The 23,661-nt window shown below is 36.6% G+C and overlaps 1 protein-coding gene across 1 annotated transcript in view; it reads left to right on the plus strand.

Annotated features, from left to right (window-relative positions):
- The window catches only part of NBAS (NBAS subunit of NRZ tethering complex), a 156,322-nt gene that overhangs the window by 21,900 nt on the left and 110,761 nt on the right, over nucleotides 1-23,661 (plus strand). The window contains exons 13-23 of the mRNA XM_030945947.1: nucleotides 399-462; nucleotides 1,712-1,905; nucleotides 2,975-3,232; nucleotides 4,008-4,133; nucleotides 5,408-5,559; nucleotides 6,317-6,451; nucleotides 6,723-6,801; nucleotides 7,496-7,597; nucleotides 7,899-8,035; nucleotides 22,533-22,616; nucleotides 23,039-23,192. Coding sequence (XP_030801807.1) covers nucleotides 399-462; nucleotides 1,712-1,905; nucleotides 2,975-3,232; nucleotides 4,008-4,133; nucleotides 5,408-5,559; nucleotides 6,317-6,451; nucleotides 6,723-6,801; nucleotides 7,496-7,597; nucleotides 7,899-8,035; nucleotides 22,533-22,616; nucleotides 23,039-23,192 — 1,485 coding nt within the window. The remainder of the gene's footprint in view (nucleotides 1-398; nucleotides 463-1,711; nucleotides 1,906-2,974; nucleotides 3,233-4,007; nucleotides 4,134-5,407; nucleotides 5,560-6,316; nucleotides 6,452-6,722; nucleotides 6,802-7,495; nucleotides 7,598-7,898; nucleotides 8,036-22,532; nucleotides 22,617-23,038; nucleotides 23,193-23,661) is intronic.

Below are 23,661 nucleotides of genomic sequence, written 5' to 3' on the forward strand. Positions count from 1 at the left end.
AAAATAGCTGGGGAAAATACTTAGAGAACTGTGCTAGACTGTCACACAGGACCACTACACAGACTCTTTTGGAGATTATTTTATGTGCCTGCAGTCCTGTGTATAAACATGAAAAGCAAACACTTGGCTTTTAATTGCTGGAGAGCTTTTATTTCAGAAATCTTTAAGGTATGATTACTGTTTAAAGCTGGTCAGGCCATGACTTGTGGTTTTGGGGTTTTTTTTCTTTTAATTGTCTGTGGAAAAGTACAATGGTGCTGCTGCAGTTGTATGTTTATGCTTGAGAAGAGTTTGAATTTATAGAGAGCATTTTAATTGAAAAATGAGTGGGTCAGCTACAGAGTAAATGAATGGATTCTGTGTTACAAAGATGTACTTGCATGTAATTTTTTTTTTAGCCTGGCTATGATGAGCTTAACCCAGACTGGAGACTCTCTAGTGAAAAAAGAAAGAAAATGAAAGGTATGCAGTACAGTTAGATCATTATTTTTTATCACTATGGAGTTAACAATAGTAATGCAAATACATGACGACTGAAATAGCTGAATTAAATCTCAGTCAGGGTGCCAAAATCGCATGCTTTGAATTTGTAGCATGGTAGATCTAAATGTCACAATAGGTTTTTTTCAGATTCTCTTCTAGGAATGCTTTTACAGCTATAAAAAAGTTGATATTTCAGTTAGCACAGGATTTCATTTTTTCTTCCTGTAAATGTCTAATAAATCTTGAAAGCTACTTTAATTTAAAGATACCAGTTAAAAATTCTAAAAACAATTCTATAGCTATTTCCTCTAACTGGATTTACCTCATCACACTCTATTTCTGAAAGCTCAGGCCAGTCTGAGCAGCCATTTAGCACCTGGTTATTGCATGGCTGTTCCAAGAGTGCAGAGATCAATAGCTATTCCATGATCCATTTGCTGCTGCTTATACACATCCATATTATTAAAAAATTCCTGCTTCTTTGTAATATTTTCTTTGGAGATTTTGTCTTCAGGTTAATTCATCTGACCTTCACAGGTAGGCACTGCTGGTTAAGCACTATTAAAAAAAGGAATAATCTGACTTGTTTGTTAGTGCTGTTTGGGAAAAGGTTGTTTTCATCAGAGGAGAGGGATGTGACATGTGGGGGGTAGCAATATGAGCCCACTCTCTGATGAACATTTTATCCCAACACCCCGTTACCATAATCAAGACAGTGACTGGAAATGCCATAGCTTCCATCCTCAGTCCTAGAAACTTTCTTGTTTATTTGGTTTTTTAGTTTAACATTCCTAACAACATCCTCTTGGAATATGTTAATATGTTTACTTGTCCCCAAAAGCACTGTAGTCTTTTCTGATTTTCCTTACTATTAGGTTTGTTGTCATGTTGAGGATGGCCTGATAGGTAATGAAGTAGATCTTTATCATAGATGAAAAATCTGTTAGTTTTCATGCAAGTAAATCAGTTTACTGTGATTTTTTTCCAAATAATTTTTATATATTATGTTTGTAATTGTGACTTTTTTTTGTTCTCAACAGCTTTATTTAATACAAATACGGTTTAGTAAAAGATAACTGATACAAAATACAGGCTTAGTGAACCAAGGTTGCAAATATAACAATAAATATCTGTTAGATTAGACTGTATTTCTTCATAATGGCAGTCTCCTCTGTTCTTACCTGAGGTTTAACATTATCTTTCTTTATATGGTGCATTCTTATTTTAGATAAAGAATCCTATTACCCATTGATAGATGTAAATTGGTGGGCAGATAATTCTGTCATCCTTGCTCGCTGCTCTGGTGCATTGACTGTGTCATCAGTCAAGACATTAAGGAACCTGCTGGGAAAGACTTGTGAATGGTTTGAGAGTTCTCCTCAGGTCACTTCGGCTCATGATGGAGGATTTCTTAGTCTGGAGGTGAGGAATGTGCACAAGCAGATATCCTTTTGATTTGCAGTATAACAGTTAGCTTTTTTCTATGTGATCTTCAGGTAGGGGGGTTAAAATAGAAGATGTGCCACTAATAGGAAAAGTGATTCTTCTTTCTTATCTGTAAAGAGACATTTCAGGGAGATTCTGAACTTGCTGCAGCTTAACTGTTCTAAGACAAACTTCATAAAACAATAAATAAGTTGTGGAGAGTAGAAGCAAAACTCCTGGAACGTTGAGTCTCAATGAGAGGAAACTTGCAACAGAAAATAGTTTGTGTTGACAGTAACCTTGCCTTGTATGTTAGTGCATCTGAAGAGCACTGCAACCATCCCTCTTCCACGACTCATAAAGAAAGAGTGAACACATTTCAGTTAGCCATGAGGAACACAGTGAAGGCAGAGCCACATAACAGATACATTTTTTGTTTATTTTTAGTAGGATTCCAGAAGGGAGTAAAGGATAATAAAGTCAACCAGTAATTTTCTTTAAAACAGAGAAAATTACTGCTTTCTAAAGCTTATATTGAAATAGGTCTTAAACATCTTAGTCAAAAGTTTAACATTAGAATCAGAAAATCTCAGTACAAAGCTTGTGTGTATGTTTTTGGAAAGTTGTATTATTCTGGAAATAATATGTACAGCTAGTGAGTGGCATACCACAGCCTAAAGATGTAGTCTGAGATTACATTGAATAGAAAAACTCAATTTCAGTAGCTGAGAGTTGAAAATGCTCCTGTATGCTGCAGGAAGCTATAGAAAGTGTGGAAAGCTGTCTCCACTGTTCTGCCCTGTCTTGGCTGATGCAGGAGGTGTAGGGTAAAAGCAGGTTACTAAGAAGCCTTCACTTTGGTAGATGAGGGATGAAACCTCACATCCAGGAGACAGATGCAGTCAGGGTTTGTGGAACAGGTTAAGCAAACTGAGAAACAAAGGGTTTAAAGGAGAGAGGGAGAAAGGATGTTGACTCTGAAATTTGAAGTGGAAGATGGACTCAGTTCTCACTAAACTAGTTAAGGTGTACTAGGTAGATGCTTCTTGTTCATGTTTTCTTACAGTGCGAGGTGAAACTTGTTCCAAAAAGACTGCGCTTGGAGAGCAGGCCTGGTGATGAAGATGAGGGAGATGATGACTCGGACTCAGATGAGGAAACTTCTGCTAAGGACAGATACTTCAGCTACCTAAAGCAAGGCCTGTACTTTGTAACAGAAATGGAACGATTTGCTCCTCCACGGAAACGACCGCGTACTATTACAAAGAATTTCCGCCTTGTCAGCTTAAGATCCACGACTCCAGAGGAACTATACCAGAGAAAAGTAAGTCTGAAAGGAAAAGTAAAATCTCTTTTAATCAGCTTTATTTAGAAAGAGCTTTTTCTTTTAATTCCTGCTGTGTTGACAAAGGGATTTAGGTGCATATTTCTGAGAGTCTCTTAACTGACACTGTGCTGTGTCACCTGATCAAAGGGATCCTTTTTTAAAAATAGCATTATGATAACTGAAGTGATGTGATCTTTCCACTGGGAGACACTGTGTATCATTGGCTTGGCTGGTCTTGGACATGTGCTCATGTGTTTGCATGTAGTGCAAGACTTGGCAAATATATTGAATGAAATCAGTTTCACTTGCTGTTGGCCCAGGAGTCTTCTGTGAATGTTTTGCCTGTTTTTTCAGATATATGTACAGATTAGGCCTCTGAGTCATTCTTACCAAACAGATACTGCTCTGTTTTTAAGGATCTTGGACAGACTGCTTTGTCTAGGCCATTCCTGTTGTTCTAATGGTAAACCAGCCCACTCTGTAACTGTTACAGTTCCCAGGGAATGCTGGTGTCAGACTAAATATGATGTATGACTAATATGATGTTTCCTAAATAACATCTTCCTTTTATTTGAGGGGAAAAATCTTTGATTTTCCAGAGGTGTCCGTCAGATCTGAGTCTTACTTATCTGTATCTTGAACCAGTCTCTTTCCTACCTGCTTATGCATTCCCACAGTAATTATCCCTCTGCTTCTTTCAACACACAGAATTAACAATTCCTTGTTCATATGGAAAATCAGATGACTTTAATTGTCATGTGTTTGCTTTTAGATTGATAATGAAGAATATGGGGAAGCTTTGTCTTTAGCTCAAACATATGGCCTTGATTCTGATCTTGTGTACCAAAGACAGTGGAGGAAGTCGGCTGTTAATGTCGCTTCAATTCAAGACTACTTGGTGCGTTTGTGTTTTGTGGGTTTTTTTTTTAAGGCTTTCTTATCAGACTGTCTGTGTTATCTTACAGAAATGGAATTCTCAATTGTGTTCTAATTTATGCAACGTGAATTGGTGGCAGTTTGAAGAATTGCTCTGAAAATTCCATTTCTTGTCATGTGTAAGAGAGCAGTTTAACTGAAGGCCTGATCTAGAAACCTTGGCAGCTAATGAAAGTCTTTTGGAATATCTTCTAACTTCTGTAAATAGCAACAGATTTCCTCTGTGTAATCTCTTCCCCCACATGCCGCAGTAGATTATTGCCTGGCAGATGAAGAATAATAATTGGAAATATCAACTGTTTATACTTCAAGTTATTATAGAAAATAAATTGAGAAGCTGAAGTTGGTACAGTAGCTGTATCACAAAGTTTGAATAACAAAATTTACAGTGAACTCTGCAAACTGTAACTGAGCTTTTAAGTAGAAATCAACATGGGGTTTTTTTGGCTTGGAAGAAAGACTGCTAACTCAGCAGAAAAATGGTGTTGAAGTTGTACCTCATGGTTGTGGTAAACTATTAGTAATAGAAATATACTATTACTATAGAATAGTAATATATAATTTAGTATTAGAATAGCAGAGTATAGAATTAGTAATATAGGTATATTAGTGTATATATAGTAGTATAGATAGGTATGTTAGTCTAGGCTAAAGTATTACAAGAGATCAAGAGAAGTGTAATCTATTATTTTTCAAGTCAGATATTGACTAAATATCAAAATTTAGCCATTCTGCATGTGATCTGTAATGTCAACCAAAGATCAGCAGATAAGGCAAATGTATTTTGTAATTCTGGTGCCTTTTCTGTCACAGAATCTTAGTGCATGTGAAGAGGGTGGTATTGAAAATTACTTTAGTGCTGTTGTGGAATTTATACACTTGGTTTATAAAACATGTATTTTACCCCCAAACCATCACATTTTATTTAGTGTAAAAAGGAGTGAAGTTAATTAGAAAGTACAAATAATAACTTCTGTTCCAGTTGTGCAAGTTCTCCTAAGTAACTAAGTAATTTGGAATTTTCGTGCCCTTTTCTGCCACATATATATTCCCCTCTGAGGGGATTGCGTTTATTGTGTTCTCATCTCTTTTGTTAGTTTGCATTGTCAGTCACCAGGGGAGCTTGACATTTTCTTAAGTGGAAGAAATACATGAGAAAACTTTAACGTAATCTCTGGTTCTGTTGCTTTGGATTGGACCATGTAACACTGTGTCTGTGCTCTTGTTCTTGGACAGAGCAAAATCAAGAAACGTGCATGGGTTCTTCACGAGTGCTTGGAAAGAGTTCCAGAAAACGCAGATGCTGCTAAGAAGCTGCTTCAGTATGGCTTGAAAGGCACAGACTTGGAGGCTCTTGTGGCCATTGGAAAAGGAGAGGATGGTGGCAGGTTTGGGAAGAGATTTTTGTTTGTTTTTCTTTTTAAAGAATGGTGTATAAATATTTTATAGTAATTTGGTAATTTTTTTTTGTTATGAACCTCTAGTGAAAATATTGGGAAGCTTTTGCAGGATATAAAGAAAGGTCATGCTTTGACTCAGACTCTTCTATAGATGTCCATAAAGCACCTATACATTTTATCTCTCTATGTATATAAAATACAGTGTTCATTGTAAATATATGCCCTGTAATTTCTTCATCAGCGGGAATCTATGATGTCAATATTTTACTATGAGAATCGGTTTCTCTTGCTGCTTCTGAAAGCTGCAACTAACCCTATAAATGTGTTTGGTTATGTCTTAGTTGTATTGATCAAGCAGAAGCAAGACACAGTAGAGAATTCTCCTCAGTGTTCAGTTTCTGGTGGTAGAAAGAGAAAGAGGCTGTTCTTTTCTTTGTGCAGTCTTCTGTTGCCATTGTGTGCTGAAGAGCTGCTGGCAATCCAATTGCTGGCTGTCGAATTTAGAAACTTCTATCAAGTTTGGTTTTCGTTTGTTTTAGGGAGGGAGTGGAAACAGGAGTTGATGTCTCTTGTTGGCTTGGGAAGAATCCCTGCTAGTTTAAAAACAAACATTCAGTATTTTTCTATAAATATGTGGATTTTTAGTCAAAACATAGACAAAAAGCTGTTTTAATATGTCTCTTCAAAAATGATTTAATTTCTTTTTTTCTCCTTCATTGCTTAGATTGTTAATTTTGTCTTCCAGATTTATCTTACCAGGGGAAGTTGACATTGAAATTCCCTATGAAGACCTTCTGTCACCAGATGAAGAAATGGATACTAGAAAGGAAAAGGAGGCCAAGAAGCGTCAAGAACTGCTATCATCAGTAAACTTCTCAAAGTAAATGAAATGTTAAGCCATGTTTTATTCAGAATTATAGGTTTATAATAACCTCACATTTGCAAGAACATAATTACTCTTATATATATTATTCCTACTAGAAAAGTGGTTTAAATTTTAATTGGCATTATATTGTGTCAAACTTCTAGGTTTACTTAATTTCTTGATATATCCCAGTGCACAAAGTCATTAAAATGTGTAACCTTTGTCTTCATATGCATCTGACATAAAATATTAATGGCAAATGTGAATATTCCTGTTCTGAACACAGGCTGACCCTGGAACAGAAGGAGCTGTGCCGTAGCAGGCTGAAGCTGTTAACTTACCTTGATCGCCTTGAGACCTATGAGGTGAGTTCTTCTGAGTTCTCACACCCCAGGTATTCCTGCAACTTTTGCATCACATCGTCTTACCATTTTTTGTTATTTATTGTGGTATTAATGTTTACAGCCTTGTTGAAAGGCTGGAGAAAAGTAAGATGTTTTCTGTTCCAGTGACTGTGTTTCTCCTGCTTCACTATTTCAAAAGGATGGCTTCTAGTCTTGAGAGGTGGAGTTGGGCAGAAGCCTGCTTTAAACATCCTGTGTCTGCAGGGAATTGAGTTCTGCAACTACATGAGATGTAGAGTTCAGGCAGGGTTACTGTGATATCCCTGTCAGTCAAATTGACAATGTCTGTGCAGGTTCTCTAAGAAATCTTTTTCTTCCATGAGCTTACAAAAGTGAAAGGTTTTGGAATGTCAAACTGTATTTTACTAAGTTTTTAAATTTAAAGTTTGCAGTTGGTAATGTACCCACTCCCGTTTATGGCCTTTACCACATCCCTGTAATTAATTATGTCTAAACCTTAATTAAAATAAGGCAGAAAATGGTCTTAGCTTATCAACCAAAAATGCATCTGTTTTTTTCATACTGAAACAGAACACCCAGCATACTTTTCAGCATATATCTCATACTTACTCATCCTAGGATAAAAAGATATGTGGACTTTTTGATGCTTTTGTAAATCGTGTATAAAAAGCAGTTTTTTGTTTTTTTTTTGAAGGAAATCCTTGGAGGGCCTCATGCAACTGAGCATTATGATGGAGAATTCTTTAAGAAGTTCAGAAATCAGAATATTGTACTTTCAGCAAGAACTTATGCTCGGGTATTAATATTTATGTTGCTAGAATCCAATGTTATTTTGATATTGCTCTTTGCACTAAAGTGCTTTTTCCTTCTCCCTTTGAACTTGGTTGAATCTCAATGGAAATTTAAGAGGTGGTGTCTTTGTTTGATTTTAAATAAATGAATGCTGTGACCCTGACCTTGTTTTTTTGTTGCTAAAGAAAATTTAAAAACGAACTGTTCGTTGTATGACCTAAACTTTCTTGCTTATTTTCATTATATTGCTCTATTTTCAGTCTAAATCAGTCTTAAGCTCTGCAACTTACTTTTCTGTTCTTCAGGAAAGCAATGTCAGAGCCCTGGAAATTTTGTTCACTTTCCATGGATCAACTTTACTTCCACACAGACAGGCGATTCTCTCCAATTTCCCAGAGACCGCTTCACCACACGAGTATGCTTTGCTGTTACCTGAAGCTTGGTAAGGGTGCATTGATAGATACTAACTCAGAGAGAGAAGTTTTTTAGATTAATACAGTTAATTAGAATAATTAGTTTCCATGTATGCCACTCTGTTATTGGTTATTATCTGGAATCAAGAGAGCAGTTTTGTCTATATGGGTCTTGACTTTACCAGTCGTCATTTCCTGCTTTACTTTGTATCATTTGTGGAATCCTTTTGGTCATTAATAGGAAAGTAGGGATCTTAGAGGTTCTTTGCCCTGTTACGTATCTAAGAGGGAACATGGACTTTTCTGACCTGAAACTGCCCAGATTTTCACCTGTGTAGTACAGGTCTTTAATTGGCTTGTGGTAACAGCCAGTGTTAGGAAAGGAATAATAAAAGTGTTTAGGTCCCTGGAAGCAAATGCAAATTTGCTGGATTTGTTTTGTGAAGCAAATTTTTCTGGATTTGTTTTGTGAAGTAATTTAACACTTAAGCAGTCAATAACTTCAGAAACATTAACCTTCTTGGTACTGATTCTTATGTAACTTGGTAAGGTAGAATTATGAAAAGCTTTAAATACAGACTTTCCTACTGTTTCATTTCAGCATAAAAGGTTATTTTACTGTAAATTTAATCTTAATTTTTCTAAGAGAGTCTTCCTTGAACATCATAATTAAGTTCTTTATATTAATTAGAAGAATTTTTTGCTTTTAGAGTGTTTCTTTTCGACTCTTCAATTATGATACTAGTTTTGAAGCATATTGTTCAGTGCTCATAAAGAGATGGACAGATTTCATTATTTGGTATTTTACAATAGGACTTTTAAAGCCTTACTTAAAGAGGGAAAATTTCTGGAGAAGCTAATAGATTTTTTTTGTAGTCTTCCATTATTATAGTCATTGTAGTCAAGCTTTTCACTTCAAGGTTTTGCCAGTCCCATTTGGGCAATTCTCCTTTTACAATAGGGTTTTTCAATTCATTCCCCTGAAACTTTTCCTGACTCAAAATACTTACCAGTTTTGTTGTCCCTGAAGAGAAAGAACAGTCTTTATTTCATGATAGCTAATGCTTCCCTTTTTATTTGTTGGTAGTATTAGGAACACATTTAGTGATTTAATTACGGTATGAAAACACTTGTTTTATCCTTTTCTTTAAAGTACAAGTTAGGACCATGAGGAGAAATTATTGAAGTGTTTATAAAATTGGTAAAACATATTCCAGTTTTTCTCTTTTTTTAAGGTTTAGAATGTGACACATGGGGAAGAATGGTCATCTTAAATGTGGTTATGATTCATTGTTGGTCATAAATAGGGTCCTTGCGTTTCTGAAGGGTTATTTGTTCTTGGTTTTGTTGTTTTTCTTTTTTTTTTTAATATTTTTTTTTACTTTGTTGTTTTGTTTGTTTACAAAACTGACTTATGTGCCAAGAGACAAGATGACAGCTAAAATAAAACATTTCACTAGTGATTTAGCAGTAAAGATGTGAAGTTATGGGGTAAGAACTTAGTTTTGTCTGCTATTGAAAAATGAAGGTATATATTTTGAATTTTTATTCTCATAGCAGACAGAACTTTCCAGTGCTAGGATCAGGTATGTGCAGATTCACACTTTTTATCCTCCAGATTGCAGAATAGACAATACTGTGTGTCTTTCGAGGTTTTTGCCTTTGGACGACTACAAAATGAGGATGAGATTAACACAAATCCCATATACTTATAAAACCAAAAATACACTGTATATTTGATATAAGCTTTTTCTAAAACTGTTTCTCTGCTACAAAACTGATAGCTCACATAAAGTTGTTAAATATACTCCCTAAACCAATATTTTAGTAATGTAATTAAATATGTACTGATGACAGTATCTATCAATGAGACTAATATACTAATGAAATAGATTTAAGTTGTATAAAGTAAAATTTTCTTACTATTTTACGGAGGCTTCTGGCAATTCTTTTTTCATGTGAATCGAAGAGAATTGAAGTTCTTAGTAATTTTTTTGTGACTTTATTGTCCTTGTCTCTCTGGTGGTTGTTTTTTAGGGAGTTTATTAGTATGGTAAAATTACTGACATTCTGTAGACATCTTGTCATTGTTATGAAATGTCATTTAAATAAGTGTGATGTCTAGCTTTCTTTGTGTTAGGAGACAGTATGTAGACATAATTTTCTGTAAATTAACTGATTGAGCAAGATTATGATACAATTTATTAATTCCCACAGAGCATTAAAAAGCTGTAAGTAGTGACTGTAATTAATATGCTTCTGAAGAAAAGAAAAATATTGCAAAAATCTAAACCCTGTGTTCTAATTGGGTAGGAGAAATGTTGCAGCATTACCGCGCAGTCTCTTTAGCTTATGTAGCTTGTAATTGCAGGGGTCTCAGGACAAGCAGTGAATCAGTCTGCGTTGATGAGCTTTGACTTTAGGCAAATAGATTCTGAATCAGGAAAGAACTCTCTGGTTTTCCTTCTGAAATTTCACACTGTTGCAGTTGGGAAATAGGGGGTATCCTTCAGGAGCTGAGCTTTTTTCCTTTCAGTTGCAAAAAAGGCTGCTCTCTAGTGATTTCTTCTAGATCCTTGTTTTTTCTGAAAATTTTTGGTCGCAATATTTGTACCAGCAGATTTCAGTAGGGTATTTGGTGCATGTGGTGAGACCAGTGACACAGATCAGCTGATGGCATTGCCTGTTCAGGAGTGCAGCCTGATCCAGCGTCCTCGGTTAAAGAGCGCCTTGTTCATGCCTTGTTGATGCCTTTGTTGCTCAGTTTCCTGCAGCTCAGACCCCCTGCTGATCAGAAATGGTTTTGGTGGAGGTGTCTTCTGCATCTTCCCATATGGCTCTGTGTGTGTGTGTGTGTGTGTGTAGGATGAAGTACTGTTTTAAATTTACCGTATTGTGTCTTTGTACCTTGTACTCTTTGAACAATGAGGGGGTTGATTCCCAGCTGGAGCTCTGTGAGGTGACACTCATCGCTGTGGGAATTCACTACATTGCTCTATGCTCACTTAGTTCTTCCATCTCTAGGGAAATCTGGCAGAGGAGAAACATGAGATTGTGTAGAAGGTGTTGCCTTGTTAGTGCATGGAACAGGTGAAATGGGTAAACAGGCACCTCCATCCACAGCCAGGGTAAGAGCACTGAAACAGTTGCTTGCTGTGCACCCCCACCAACATGAATTCAAGTGCTATATATGATGAACTTCATAACCTGTAAGAAATGTTTTTGTAAAGGTTGTGTTACAACTGTTCATCTGTGTCCTCCAGTTCAGCTGCCAGAAGTAAATTCTAAGTACCTGCTGAAAGAAAGGCTCCTTTGGTTAGTGCATTCTGTAGGCATAAAGTAGGTGTTTTTCTTGTACTTGGACATGTAATTTACATCAGGATGGCATTTAAAGGGCAGTGTCACAAAAATTTGAGGTCTTGTCAGTCAAGGAAGAGCTGGCATAACAAATGGAGGAAAAAAGTAGATTTTTTTTTCCCTTTTGTGACAGCTTATTAGGAAATACATATATTTTTCCCCGTATCTGCTTGTAAAAAGTCTCAAATGGTAGATATACTTTTGTTTCTCATTTTTGGCACATATTTTATAGCTTAGCATCTTTTGGGGTTACTCAGAACAGTTCAGGAGTTCTGTGTCTAAGCAGGGAATTTATGTATTCATGAGACTTCTGCAAAAGACTGTGATTTAAGTAAGCTTAACAGCTCCCTAGTTGAGAAGGAATCTGAAATACGGAGACACATTGGTGGCTGTAAATGGTATTGGCTTCAAATTGGTATTGTGATAAATGAACATTACTAAGTAATGTGTTTTTGCAGAATTTGGATTGTAATGTTTTCCTACTTCTTTTCATATTATTTCTCAGCTTCTTTTATGTTGATGGTGCCTGTGTCTCTGCTGTCTCTTATTGGGATTCATGCTCCTTCTCAAAGATCCATCAGATGCACAGACTACATCTGTTAGGACAACTAGAATGAAGGTGGTAAAAGTTCAGGCATTCAAGGGAGCTGATAGCTCTTTTTAATATCTGTTTTAATAGCTTTGGCTAGTGTTCTTAATCTGTAGTTAGGACTGTTGCCCTGAGGTTTTTAAATGTCATCTAGGAAAACAGTGTTTTACCACTATTATAAATACATAACTAGAGTATTTTTCCATTTTTAAAAGTTTCTTATCCTTTGTACTAGGCTTAACTGCTGTGTTATAACATTACTGCTCACATTTTCAACTCACAGAAGTCTGGAACTTCAAATGTACGGTTCTCTCAGAAGTCATAAGTCTGCTATATTGCACATTATGCTATAGTAAAAATCTTCCCCCTAAGATAGCAACTTTTTATGTTTCTGTGTTTTTGCTTCTTAACTTTCTCAAATACTGGTGTTCAGTTGTGACATAAAGTGAGTTTTACTAGAACTCCATTTGCCTGATGAACTGGGATGGGAATGTGGAAGTATCTCCTAAAAACTTAGTGAAGGTTTTAAAATCTGAAAATTTCCATGTAGTTGACTTTCATCTATGAATGAGTAAGTACTACGAAGAGTTCATAAGCAGTTAACTTAGCTTTTACATAATGATATCTTCTCCTGAACTAGGTTTTTAGTTATTGCCTGTGGCACTGCAGTTTCAATAAAGCTCTTAGAGCTTCATCTCTTCCCTTCCCTATATGTGCATGTAAATAGGTTTGATAGCGGAACGTCTGTGGAACTGTCTAATATATAGTCCCCTCTTTTTCATATTATTTTTTTTCTTGTGAAGCTAAACTGCCTTTGTTTTTAGTGTAATTCAGAGGTGTTCACGTTAAAGAATTAGTCTCATGGTCAGTTCCCTTTTTGAATTTGCTTGAATTCATTTGTATCGTGCTACAGTGAAAATAATAAGGGCCTCGTGTTTTATATGCATGTCTTTTATCTTTGCACTAATGGGAAGAAAATAACAGTTCAGAGGAAGAAATGTAGTTAATTTCAAGGATGTATTTGGTAGGAAAAAACCAGGAGATCTTACCTTCTACTATGAAGTAGAAAAAATAATTTTTGAGAGAAAGATTAACTTGTCACGATGACACCCATACTCTTGTCTGGATTGACTTCTGGTAGGAGCAGAGAAGGCTCTTGTCCATGTAAAAATATAGCAGTGGTTTGGAGGAAGAGAGACTCTTCTGCAAGCTGTTTGTGTGCGAATCTGTGATAACAACAGGAATAGCTCATTTATAGCCAGGAGGCTGCTGCGGATAGTGAGCTGGTGAAAGTACCATAGATGGTGGTTGTGAGGAGTTTTTGAAGAAGAGAATGAGAACTTGAAGCCATGAGGGAGCTGTGGAAAGCATGAACTGTCAGGGAGGAAGGAGGGACGTTTCACAGAACCTGCTGTGCTGGAGCTGGGGTGTCTTTTAGCTGAGAAAGCAGAGTATGTTCAGCATGGAGAAGGTTTCAGACAGGCCAGTAGCAGCCTTCACATAACTTCCTGTAGCATGTGAGTTGAACTGTGGCTGTGCTGTTTATCCACAGATCATCATCAGAATTTCCTTTGTTTTTCTGGCTAGTTAATGCTGGACTTGTCCTGGCTTCATCTTTTGCCTGCATAGTCCTGAACTGGAGTTTGGCTTGCCTTGTCCAATCTTCTAATGACGTGTACTGCTGCTAATGTCTCGTCTGTTCATTGTTCTTTTGTAGGGTTTAGAATAAAATTTCTCCCAGGAACATTCATTATAACATGCTTTAGAAATGTACACTTCTGAAGTAGTATTTCACGATTTGGTGGCAGACGGCTTTGAGTTCAGCTTTGCTTTTAAAATAGCTTTCACAAAATCAAAATGGGCTATTGCCTCACAATTTTAATTGTATACATGAGGAAAAAACCACAGTGAGTTTCTGAACTGTGCTTGTGTGGTGTTAGCTGACTTTTCTGATGTTGGGATTATTCATTCTAGGTTGTTTAGGAGAGAAGAAAGTTTCCCTCTCCCCAGATTTTATTAGAGGTTAGCCACATCATTAAAACATAGCTTGATTTGTTTATATGAAATCAGTTATAACTTTCTCCTCTGGTGGCAGAGCTGCTTCAGAAGACATGTCACTGCAGTGTGCATGGCAGGGTTTCTGAAGGTTAGCTAACTGTGGCTGCCAAAAGCTGTGGGATACCTTTTCCATTGGTTTATGCAGATCAGCTTTCCCAAAATGCAGGATGTTTTAGGCAGCAGCTGCACTTCAGTCTTGATAAATTTGTCACACCTATGGGTATTTCTGGAAAATGAAGCACTTCTCTCTCTGCCCACCACTTCTGTATCTGGTAGTATATTAAGCAGTTGGAAACCTAAAAATACATATAATCAGTTCTGTAGTTACATTTACTAATTCATTGTTCAAATTCTATAATGAAAGAGGGGAGAATGTTTTTATGCAGTGTGAACAACGCAATACATATCCCAGCTGTTTGAGACTGTATATCTTGGATGCATTTCTTATATTTCATCCTCAGCTATGGAATAATTGTGACGTAACAAAACTTTCAGAGATACAAGAATTGCAGAGCAACAGAAAGTGGTGTTGATTTCCCCATTGCGATCTGAGAAGATACAGCCTTTGGACAAAAGAGTTTTTAAATTAAATGAAAAAAGGATATTTTAGTTATTTTATGTATGTAACACACAGGCTTCCAAATGAGGAACAAATGAGTGTTTCTAACTATTTTTCAGACAAGGAGACATGATTAAAAAAGACAGCAAAGATTAATCTACTTCCAAAATGTCCCAAACCTACCTCTAAAAACATCAATGTCTTTCACCAAAAAGATACTGTTTCATAAATGTGTTGGGGCAAATTGCACTTTTCATTCAATGTGGATGAGTTTACAAGGGAAAAGATTTAAAGAAAAAATAGTCTGAATTTTCAACTTGAAGAGTCCTGGAGACAGGCCTGTTGTATGAAATGCTTAAAAGCGAAAAAAAAAAGCAAACCCACACAGTTGGTATTGGTAATTGAGTGAATTGGAATCTGACCTTAAAACTGAGTTAGACCTTCCTCTTTTGAAAGCCTGTCCTTGGAGAGAAAATAATCTGCAGGATTCAATAAATGCAGTTGGTATGATACAGAAACTACAATAGCAGGGACTTCTTTTGTCAAAGAAAAGAATGGGAAGAATTGCCAAAACAACATAAACAATAGAGTGAAAAGAGCAATACAGGAAAAGTCAGCTCTTTTTGAAGTAACAGGCTTGAATACCTCCATAATCAGTCAATTTTTACTGGATTCCAATCATATTTATTCTACTGTTGAAAAGAGAAGGTTAAAAGGTGGGGGAGAAGCAGTGGCTCAGGAAAAAAAAAAACCCTCACAGCCATGCTAATATTAGTATACAGTTATAGTATGGCACAGCTGATAGTTTTGTTAGTTGGGAAAGAAAGCCGCCTGCCTTGGTGACTACAGTGGTCTGTCAGCAGCCATGTCTGGAATTCCAAGTGCATAGGAATGCAGGCTTAACCTGCACGTGTCTCTGACCTCTGTGGGTTTCAGTTACAAGAACAAACCTGCAGAGTTGTGTAGCACAAGGAGAATGAGCTCTGGATCAGTGTACAGTGCATAAACAGCAGGCTGTCTGTGCATGCTGAATTCACACTTCAGCCCTGCTAGATCTCTCTCTGGTGTGCAGAGTGTGTGTGAAGGTTCTGATGTGCCCCCATTTAGCTGCATTTGCTGTACAGGTGTTGTACGCAAAGCATTGTAGAAAAATGTGAGTTTTGCCTCTTTTCAGATATGTGTTCACTTCTGTACCTCTTTGTCTCTTCTGTATGCATGAATTTTCAGACTGCAATGGTATTTCGACACCTGAAGACTTTTTCAACTGACTTGCTTCCATTTTAACAACTACTTTTCCAGAGTTTTGTTGCTCTCTGTTTCTGCATGAGTCACTGAAATAACTGAGAATAGAAATCCAAGGGAAAAAAAAGTAGTCTGTGCTAAAGCATAAGTATCAGTTAAGAACAGACCTTTTTGATAAATGTTGAGATAAATATAGCATTCTAATCTTTGCCTTTTTAGAGGGCTTAGGTACGGGGATGTCTCATCCTTTGTTTGTGTCAAGACTGGTTTATTCCAGTCCTTGTATGTAATTTCAAATACAAGAGTTTTTTATTAACTCTTCAGAATGAGGAGAGATAGTAAGGACAGTTGGATACAGTCATGTAGGGGGCAAGAGGAAGTTACATATTTTATTAGTATTGTTGAGAAGGTGAATGGAGTTAGGAGTCATCTCTGAGTGCTGTGGGTTCTGATAGGGTTTTTTTGTGTGTGTGTGTTCCGAGCTCACCAAGAAACTTACCTTGAGTTTAAAAGAGTAACTTTGCATAAATGCTGATTTATACTAGGATGAAAAATCTAAATATCTTGCAGCTGTATCTTTATTGGTGGTGTTTTCTTTAAGCATTTATAGAAGTTGGTTTCTGAGTGCTGCTTGACTCTTGGTGAGAAGTTAAAAGTCTAAAATTCCTCTCTCAACTTATTCCAGTGGTGAACCTGAATACTTTTAAAAAGGCAAAGGAGCCAGAGCACAAAATACTTTAAAAAGTATTTTCCATGCCTTTTCCTGACTTAAAATATTTAACTCTTAACTTTTTCTGCTGTGAGAAGGGAAAATAGATAGAGGTAGACATTTTGCACTCAAGTTTGCACTGCATGACGATTTTTTACCATGAAATGAAAAATCTTTTCCTCTTTGGTGTTTCATGGTGAGGTCTGTTAATAACCTTTTTTGAAAGACTTCTGAAGTATGCTTTTAGCACTTCAGGAATTGAGGTGTCTGGACAACTGTGGGGTTCCCTCCTGCAAAACCTTATGCTGAAACATGATATTGGTCTTGGTAGATTTGGCCAGAAGGAAAATGGCCAACAGTAGTTTTCAGGAGAGGAAAATAGGTACAGGCAAGCACACTGCAACTTGAAGTTTCTCAAGTGAGAAGTAACATACATCTATAATATATGGCTCAGATATCCTCAACTAGATATTTTCTAGATGTAGTAAACTTCCACAAGACTTTATTCCAGGAATTCTTTCTATTTTTGAACCCAAGTACGTGGTGGTTTATCTTCTATGCTATGCAGCAGGTAGTTAACAGCTTAGCTACATATTGTGCAAAACAGGATCTGCTGTTTGTTGTAAATGAGGGACAGTCTCATCAGTATTTACAGTATTGTAGGAAGTAAGTACAGTGAAATATCATTTCCTATTTAGGTGAAATGATAACATGAACAATATCGAATCAGTCTTGGCATATTGTTTCTTTCTTCTAGGATTCTTCAATCTGCTCTGGCATTTAGAAAAGGGACATCATACACTTCTTGCCTCTAGTCATTCATATTGCTTGTCTCTGTACTTTTCACCTTTATTTTTATTGCAGTCTTTTGAGAAAACAGTCAGAGAGAGAGTTGCACATTGCTTTGTCCCTTGATGGATTTTGAAGTTGCAGAGAAAAGGGAAAGGAAAGGAAATTTAACAGAGGGCAAAGCCTGGGAACTTGAATTGAGTGAGATCTTCCTTAACTGTTATTTTTTTTAAGCAGTAAACCTTCAGCTTCAGTTGACACTGTAAACCTGAGATGTTAGGGAAGTTATTTTTAATGTCGTCTGTATGTAATTCATGACTTCTGCTATTTGGAAAGGCTTATATTTTAAAGTCTCTTAAAAAATACTTGAAACAGTTGGGATTTAAGGGCAAATCCAAGTGGCTTTTGTGTTATAGGGAAGGGGAAGAAATGGATAGGGAAGGAAGTATGAATTTTTAGCTGGGAAGAGGGAAATGCAAATTATTTTCTGAAAATATTAGAGATATGGAGTAATTACATGCCTGTAAAAAGAAGCATTTGCTAAGAACTGTTACCTTTAGGCCAGGGTGAGTAATGCTTGCATAAAAATTAAACTTTTTAGTCTCTAATACTTGTATATCAGAGTGAGTAAAGTAACTCAACTATGTTATGAATAATTGGAGGTTAGAAACATGTAATTCATATTGTTACATAACCCAGTTAAAAATATGCAAGTTTTGCCAAATTTAGTGGTAAGCCTTATGTGCTACTGAATCTGTAAAGAAATAACTTCTTATTTGGAACTATATGTCCTGGATGTAACTTCACCACATCTATGGCAGGTATGCTGGATGTGGCAGCAAAATTATGAAGAATGTGTTCAGTGTGGCATTTGGCAGTAAACAGGCTTGGGTCACTAGAGTTTTCTTTAATTTTTTTTTTTTTTTGCAATCTCGTATGGAGGGATCAGAGCATTAGGGTTGAGTGTGTGCGTTTTGAGATATTCTGGTTCCTTGTCATACAGATCTCATTCATGCAGGGGTGGTTTTAAATTTGCATTCTAAATATCTGTATTTGTTTATTTGTAGTAATTTTTTTTCACATAATTTTTTAGCCTAAAGAGGAAAATGTTGAAGTTTAAATACCCATTAAATGTGTGCACCTCTTTCCTTCTATTTTGCCTGACTTCTTTCTCTCAACAACAACCAAAGCAACCAGAAGAACAGCCAAACCAAAGAAAATTTTCCCAAATTTTCTTCTGGGCTTCTGAGATTAGATAGGAAGATTTATTTAGGTGGGAAGCTCTTATTTAAGAGAGTCATGAAAATGCAGGTGACTGCTGGGAACAAGACTTTGCTTTCAGAGTAAATACAATAAGTGACATGTGCAGCAATTTTCTTAAGGGGTCTTGCTGTAATTATTTACTTACTGTGTAAGTAATTGCTCTACTGTCAGGTAAAGGCATTAGAGATTCTTGATTCTCAAAATCTAGAGACAGATTTTGAAAGAGGGGGGTAGAGGCACAGTTTGTGTTCTCTTTAGTAGAATAATGGAATAGTTCATTTTGTAAAATACTCTTAAGATCAAGTCCGGCTTCAAACCTAACACCACCAAGTTCACCTCTGAACTATGTCCTTAAGTGCCACACCTCAATGTCTTCCAAATACCTTCCAGGGTGGAGACTCAGCCAAGAGGTGAGTGAGAGAAACTGACAGAGAGGGTCAGACCTTGTTTTATAGGTTCCTTCGTACTCTTTGGGCTGTTCTTAGTGGAGCTGTGGATAGGAGTGGGACTAAGGGAGGGGCAGGATCTAGTGCATGTTCTTTGCATTCTGGTTCTTCAGCCTCTGAAACTGCTCAGGCCCTCAGGCTGCTTTTAGAGCTTCCATTGCCAGCTGGTCCTTGCCAGCAGCTGAATATTTCTTGCCCCTGTAGTTTATAAAAAAACAATTGCTATTTTATTGCTTTACTAATAAAGAAATGATCTCAAATGGGCCTGAGACCTGACTACATCAAATAATTTTAACAAAGTGCATTACAAATTTTGGGGACAGAATAATAGTTAAGACATTAGTTTGTAAGCTAATGTTGGAGGAAAAAGCTATCTGTGATGTGAAATTGGAGTTGTTACCTGAAAATCTTCTCTTAATGTTATTCTCTCATAGTAGTTCTGGTACAGTTTTGCAGACATTTGAAACAGCTGCTGAAATAAAACCCTTGTCTGTTTGCTGTATAAAAGCACCTTTTTTCCCATTAAGAAGGTGTGTTAATATTAAAAAACGCCACTTAATTCCTCCCAAAAGAACAACATCAACAAAACAACCCCAAACCAAGCCAGCCAACTGAAAAACCAAACAACCCCCTGTCACATGAAAAGAGGAGGTCTCCTCAAACCCTTCATGTCTGATTAGTCTGAAACCCTCATGACCAGTCTGTCAGTGTTCCATTATGGGGACTCGTCATGGTGTGATCCTAAGTTGGAGGGCAGTTCTGTACCAAACAGAGACCTCTCCTGGGTCTGCACACTTTTATTCAAGTGAGTTCCCTGCTGCCAGTGGCTGACAACTCTCTTGAAGGACTCAGGCTTCCAGGTTATGGAATAACACTCTTTATTAATAAAATTGTGACAGTTTAAGGTTCAAGGATTGCTGGTGATAGTATCTGACTGCAAAAACGTATTCAAAGCAATATGTATTACATAATGTAGCTCTACTCCCTAAAAAAAGTTAGCTCAAGGTTCTCATTCAGTGTGCATGGAACATGGCTCTTACCCAGTGGACATCCTTGTAGGGAAGAAGACAGGTTCAGCCCATTGGCTGATCCCAGAAGTTGTGATGGAGTCTTTCCTGACTTCTCCCCATTCTTAATTTTTATACTATTTCTTTACATTTAAGGAAGAAATTAGTATAAAAGTATATACTTCTATACCTATTCAGTGAGGGTTGGAGGTATCTTGGAGGCAGGGAATGTTGGTGTAGGATCTGATGTAATGTTGGGATGGGAATATGCAGCAGTCCAGGGAGAGTGTTTTTGCCATGGTTGATGATTCAACAGCAAGACATCTTCCTTTATCTCCTTTGGTTTTTAGCTGCTCTGGGATTTATCAGCTAAAAAGTACTGCTGAATTCCCTCCTCTGCAAGGATTCCAGCAGAGCCTGGCCATGGTGTCTCCACTCTGCTCCACCCTTCATTTAGGTGCCCTTGGCACATATTGTGTGGGGGAAGTCAGGCACACTGATCTCATTCCATGCAGGGAGGAGCAACTGCATTTTCCTCTGTAATTTCCATGCTGTTACAGCTGTGTCCATAACTTTCCACTTTTCTTTAGTTTTACCCCCAGTCTTTTCCCTGCCTTCACACCCCCTGCCTCCCCAAACAAAACAACCAACCAACCAACATTCCCTTGAAATGTCTTTTAAGCCTACTGGGAATGAGAAAAAATATGCTAATATGAAATTATCTTAGACAAATTTTGTTCTGCTTTCTTTTCTGTTAAATAGAACGCAGAAAAGGAGAGCATTATAATTGAAATATCAAGTCCTGCTTGTACTGTCTTGATTTTATATTTTGGAAGACATTACTAATCACACTTTGGCTTTTCTGGTATTTGACATTTCAGCTGATAAAGAAAATTTTTTCACTACAAACTGGGCCTTCCATAATAACATTCTCAGGTATGACATTTGAAATATGATTTTATTAATTTAGTTTATGAAGTCAGTTTTACACATTAAATTATTGGTAAATTATGTTATTTAAGATTTAAACAACTACAGCACGCCTTATCCCCAAAATGTAAGAGCTGATGATGAATCTTTCAAAAATAAGAAAATGGCTTTATTCTTGTTTATACCACAAATGTTAGTTTGGAGTTTTCTTTATGAATTATTTTTTTAATGATGTTGCTACATGGTGCAAAATTATAAGGACACCCATAGAGTATCTTGTTCAGGTGAACTAGAATTGAAAGCAGGTGTTGCTATAGCTCTGACACAGGAATTAGCAGTTTTCCATCCTCACTCCTTTGTTTAACTTCTATAACCTGCAAACCTGTCTGTACCATTTTACTGTTGGATTACTACAGCATGTATAATTTGGAGGGTTGGAATGACTGTGTTAAAACACAAGGTATTGCTTGCTAATGCACAGAGGAGGGAAAGAAAAGAGTGACCAGTGTTCTAGGTGAGATGTATATGGGGCAGGGCAGTTTATGGGCATACCTTGCTTTGTTCAGTGAGTTTAATGGCTGTTGCTAAATGAGATGGAGTTACTGATTTTAGCTTATTGTTTCAACTCTTCCTATATTGTGAAATTGATTTGTTGGTTGGAGTTCTGTTTATTTTTAAGGTACTGAGTTACAGTGCTGCTCTTCAAGGGATGAGAAGATTGAGTCAGTTGTTAGTTTATAAATAGGGCTTGTCTATGTAGTATAGCTGTTGCTGTTTATTTTCAGGGTCAGGAGAAAATGAATTAAATTTAAAATAGCTTATTGTTTTGGTATACTGCGCCTCTAATGTCTCCACTTTGTACATAGTTTGTTTCCTATTTCTGCAAGTGCCAGAACCTATCAAGTTCTTCTCTTCCCCATTGGTTTATGTTCTGCATAGCTTGACATGGTTTCCTAGTGTTTTATGCTGCATAAACAGCTAGCCTTCTACACCAAGCCATAACTAATCATTCTGGTAATAATCCATGATGTTCTTAACCTGCAGTTTAAACAGGTTTTTGTCCCTTCAACCTCAATATTTAGAATGTTTCATTGTAGAAGCTTGTAGTCAGAAACTCAGATTAAACTTGAGATAAGCACAGATTTGTGCTAAAATTTGAATGATTTTATTTTATTTTCAAATAGTGAATATCATAGGTTTTTACTCATTTCAGTCTCTTGTGACAGCATATGAAGTCAGAATACTTAGTGTGAGATGGTAAAAACTCTGAAAATATATAATGAGTTTTTTCCTTTGTTTGAAGCATGGTCAGTAAGGAAATTTATTAATATTTTTTATTTGCTCTTTAATGGTATAGGTAGAATATGGGTTTGTATGGATAACATGCAGGGAAAACCACACTTTTAAAGCTCCACTAAGAAGTAATGAATCTTAAATAATTGATACTGTAATTGACTGACATGCCTATTATGAATTCACTGAAATATTTTTGTATGCTTTGTATTCCATTACTTGAGTGCCATAACAAATTAAAAGGACATAAAATTACGTAAAGCTTCTCTTTTTTGTCATACCAGCTACAAGAAGGGGACATTGAAAATTCTTCCTTGGAATGAGCAGAAACATCGTGAAGAAGACTGGTGTGAAAAACAAGAATGCAGGTAAGTATATATAAAAGCAAAAATATAAAGAATTTGTTTACTAATTCTTAAAATGTGGGAATTGACCCAGAAAGACTCAGTATTTTTGTACACACTAACTTGTTTTTTCAGCTTTCATAGGGACACTGACTGAGCCAAATGGAAAGCAGAGCTTGTGCAGACCTGGATCTTCAGTAGAGAGCGTTCTCTTTCATGATCTGTCACATGTTTGAAGTCTCTTACTAGTTCAGTAGAGAGGATTCTTTCTTTCATGATCTCTCTCCTGTTCAGAGTCTTTTAGTAGTTCCTTTGCTGACAAAATCTAACACTCACTGTTGTAGGTTGATCGTATAATTTTCTTTCAGAAGTTTTAGGAAAAAGACTGATGTTAAAAAAAATAGGTAAATAAATATATACTTAAACATATACTTATTTTTTTAAAGGATGGTTATTGAACCGACTTCGCAAGATGAAGGCCAGTTTCTGTATGAAAAACAACCTGAGTTACTGAAGTACAGGACTACTGACCTTTCTGTAGATCTCGTCACAGATTGGTATTTGAGCAGAGCACAGGAAATTGAAGAATATGCAATGCAGGTGAGAATAGCAGTGAGGAAATGATGGCTGAGCAGCCTTCTTAAACAGAATCCTTAACAGTCTTATGCATATTAATAGGACACTTTTCCCTCAGTAATGTACACTCTGTCTCAACTTCATTATGGCTTTTGAAGTACTTGTTTTTTTCTTCTGCGGTGTACTTAGGCTTGTTCTAAAGTTTACTCAGCCAAATAATTAATCCCTAGAAATAAATAAGGAAGCCACTAGATTCTGGTTTACCATAGCAGACAGTAGCTTTTTTGTAATCCATGAAAAGTTTCCCATTGCATTCTGTGTTTGTAATTGAGGGAGGGAAAGTTGTGCACAGCATGTTGGGAACATGTTTTATGACCTGTCACATGCTGCTGTGTTATGTATATTGATACATGCCTGTCACACATGTCACTGTCATGTCAGTAAATGGTACTGTCATGATTTCTTCCTGGCAGTTTTATTGTGTGTCTGTGGG

This window comes from Camarhynchus parvulus, chromosome 3 (genome assembly GCF_901933205.1).
Source record: "Camarhynchus parvulus chromosome 3, STF_HiC, whole genome shotgun sequence".
Lineage (NCBI taxonomy): Eukaryota > Metazoa > Chordata > Aves > Passeriformes > Thraupidae > Camarhynchus > Camarhynchus parvulus.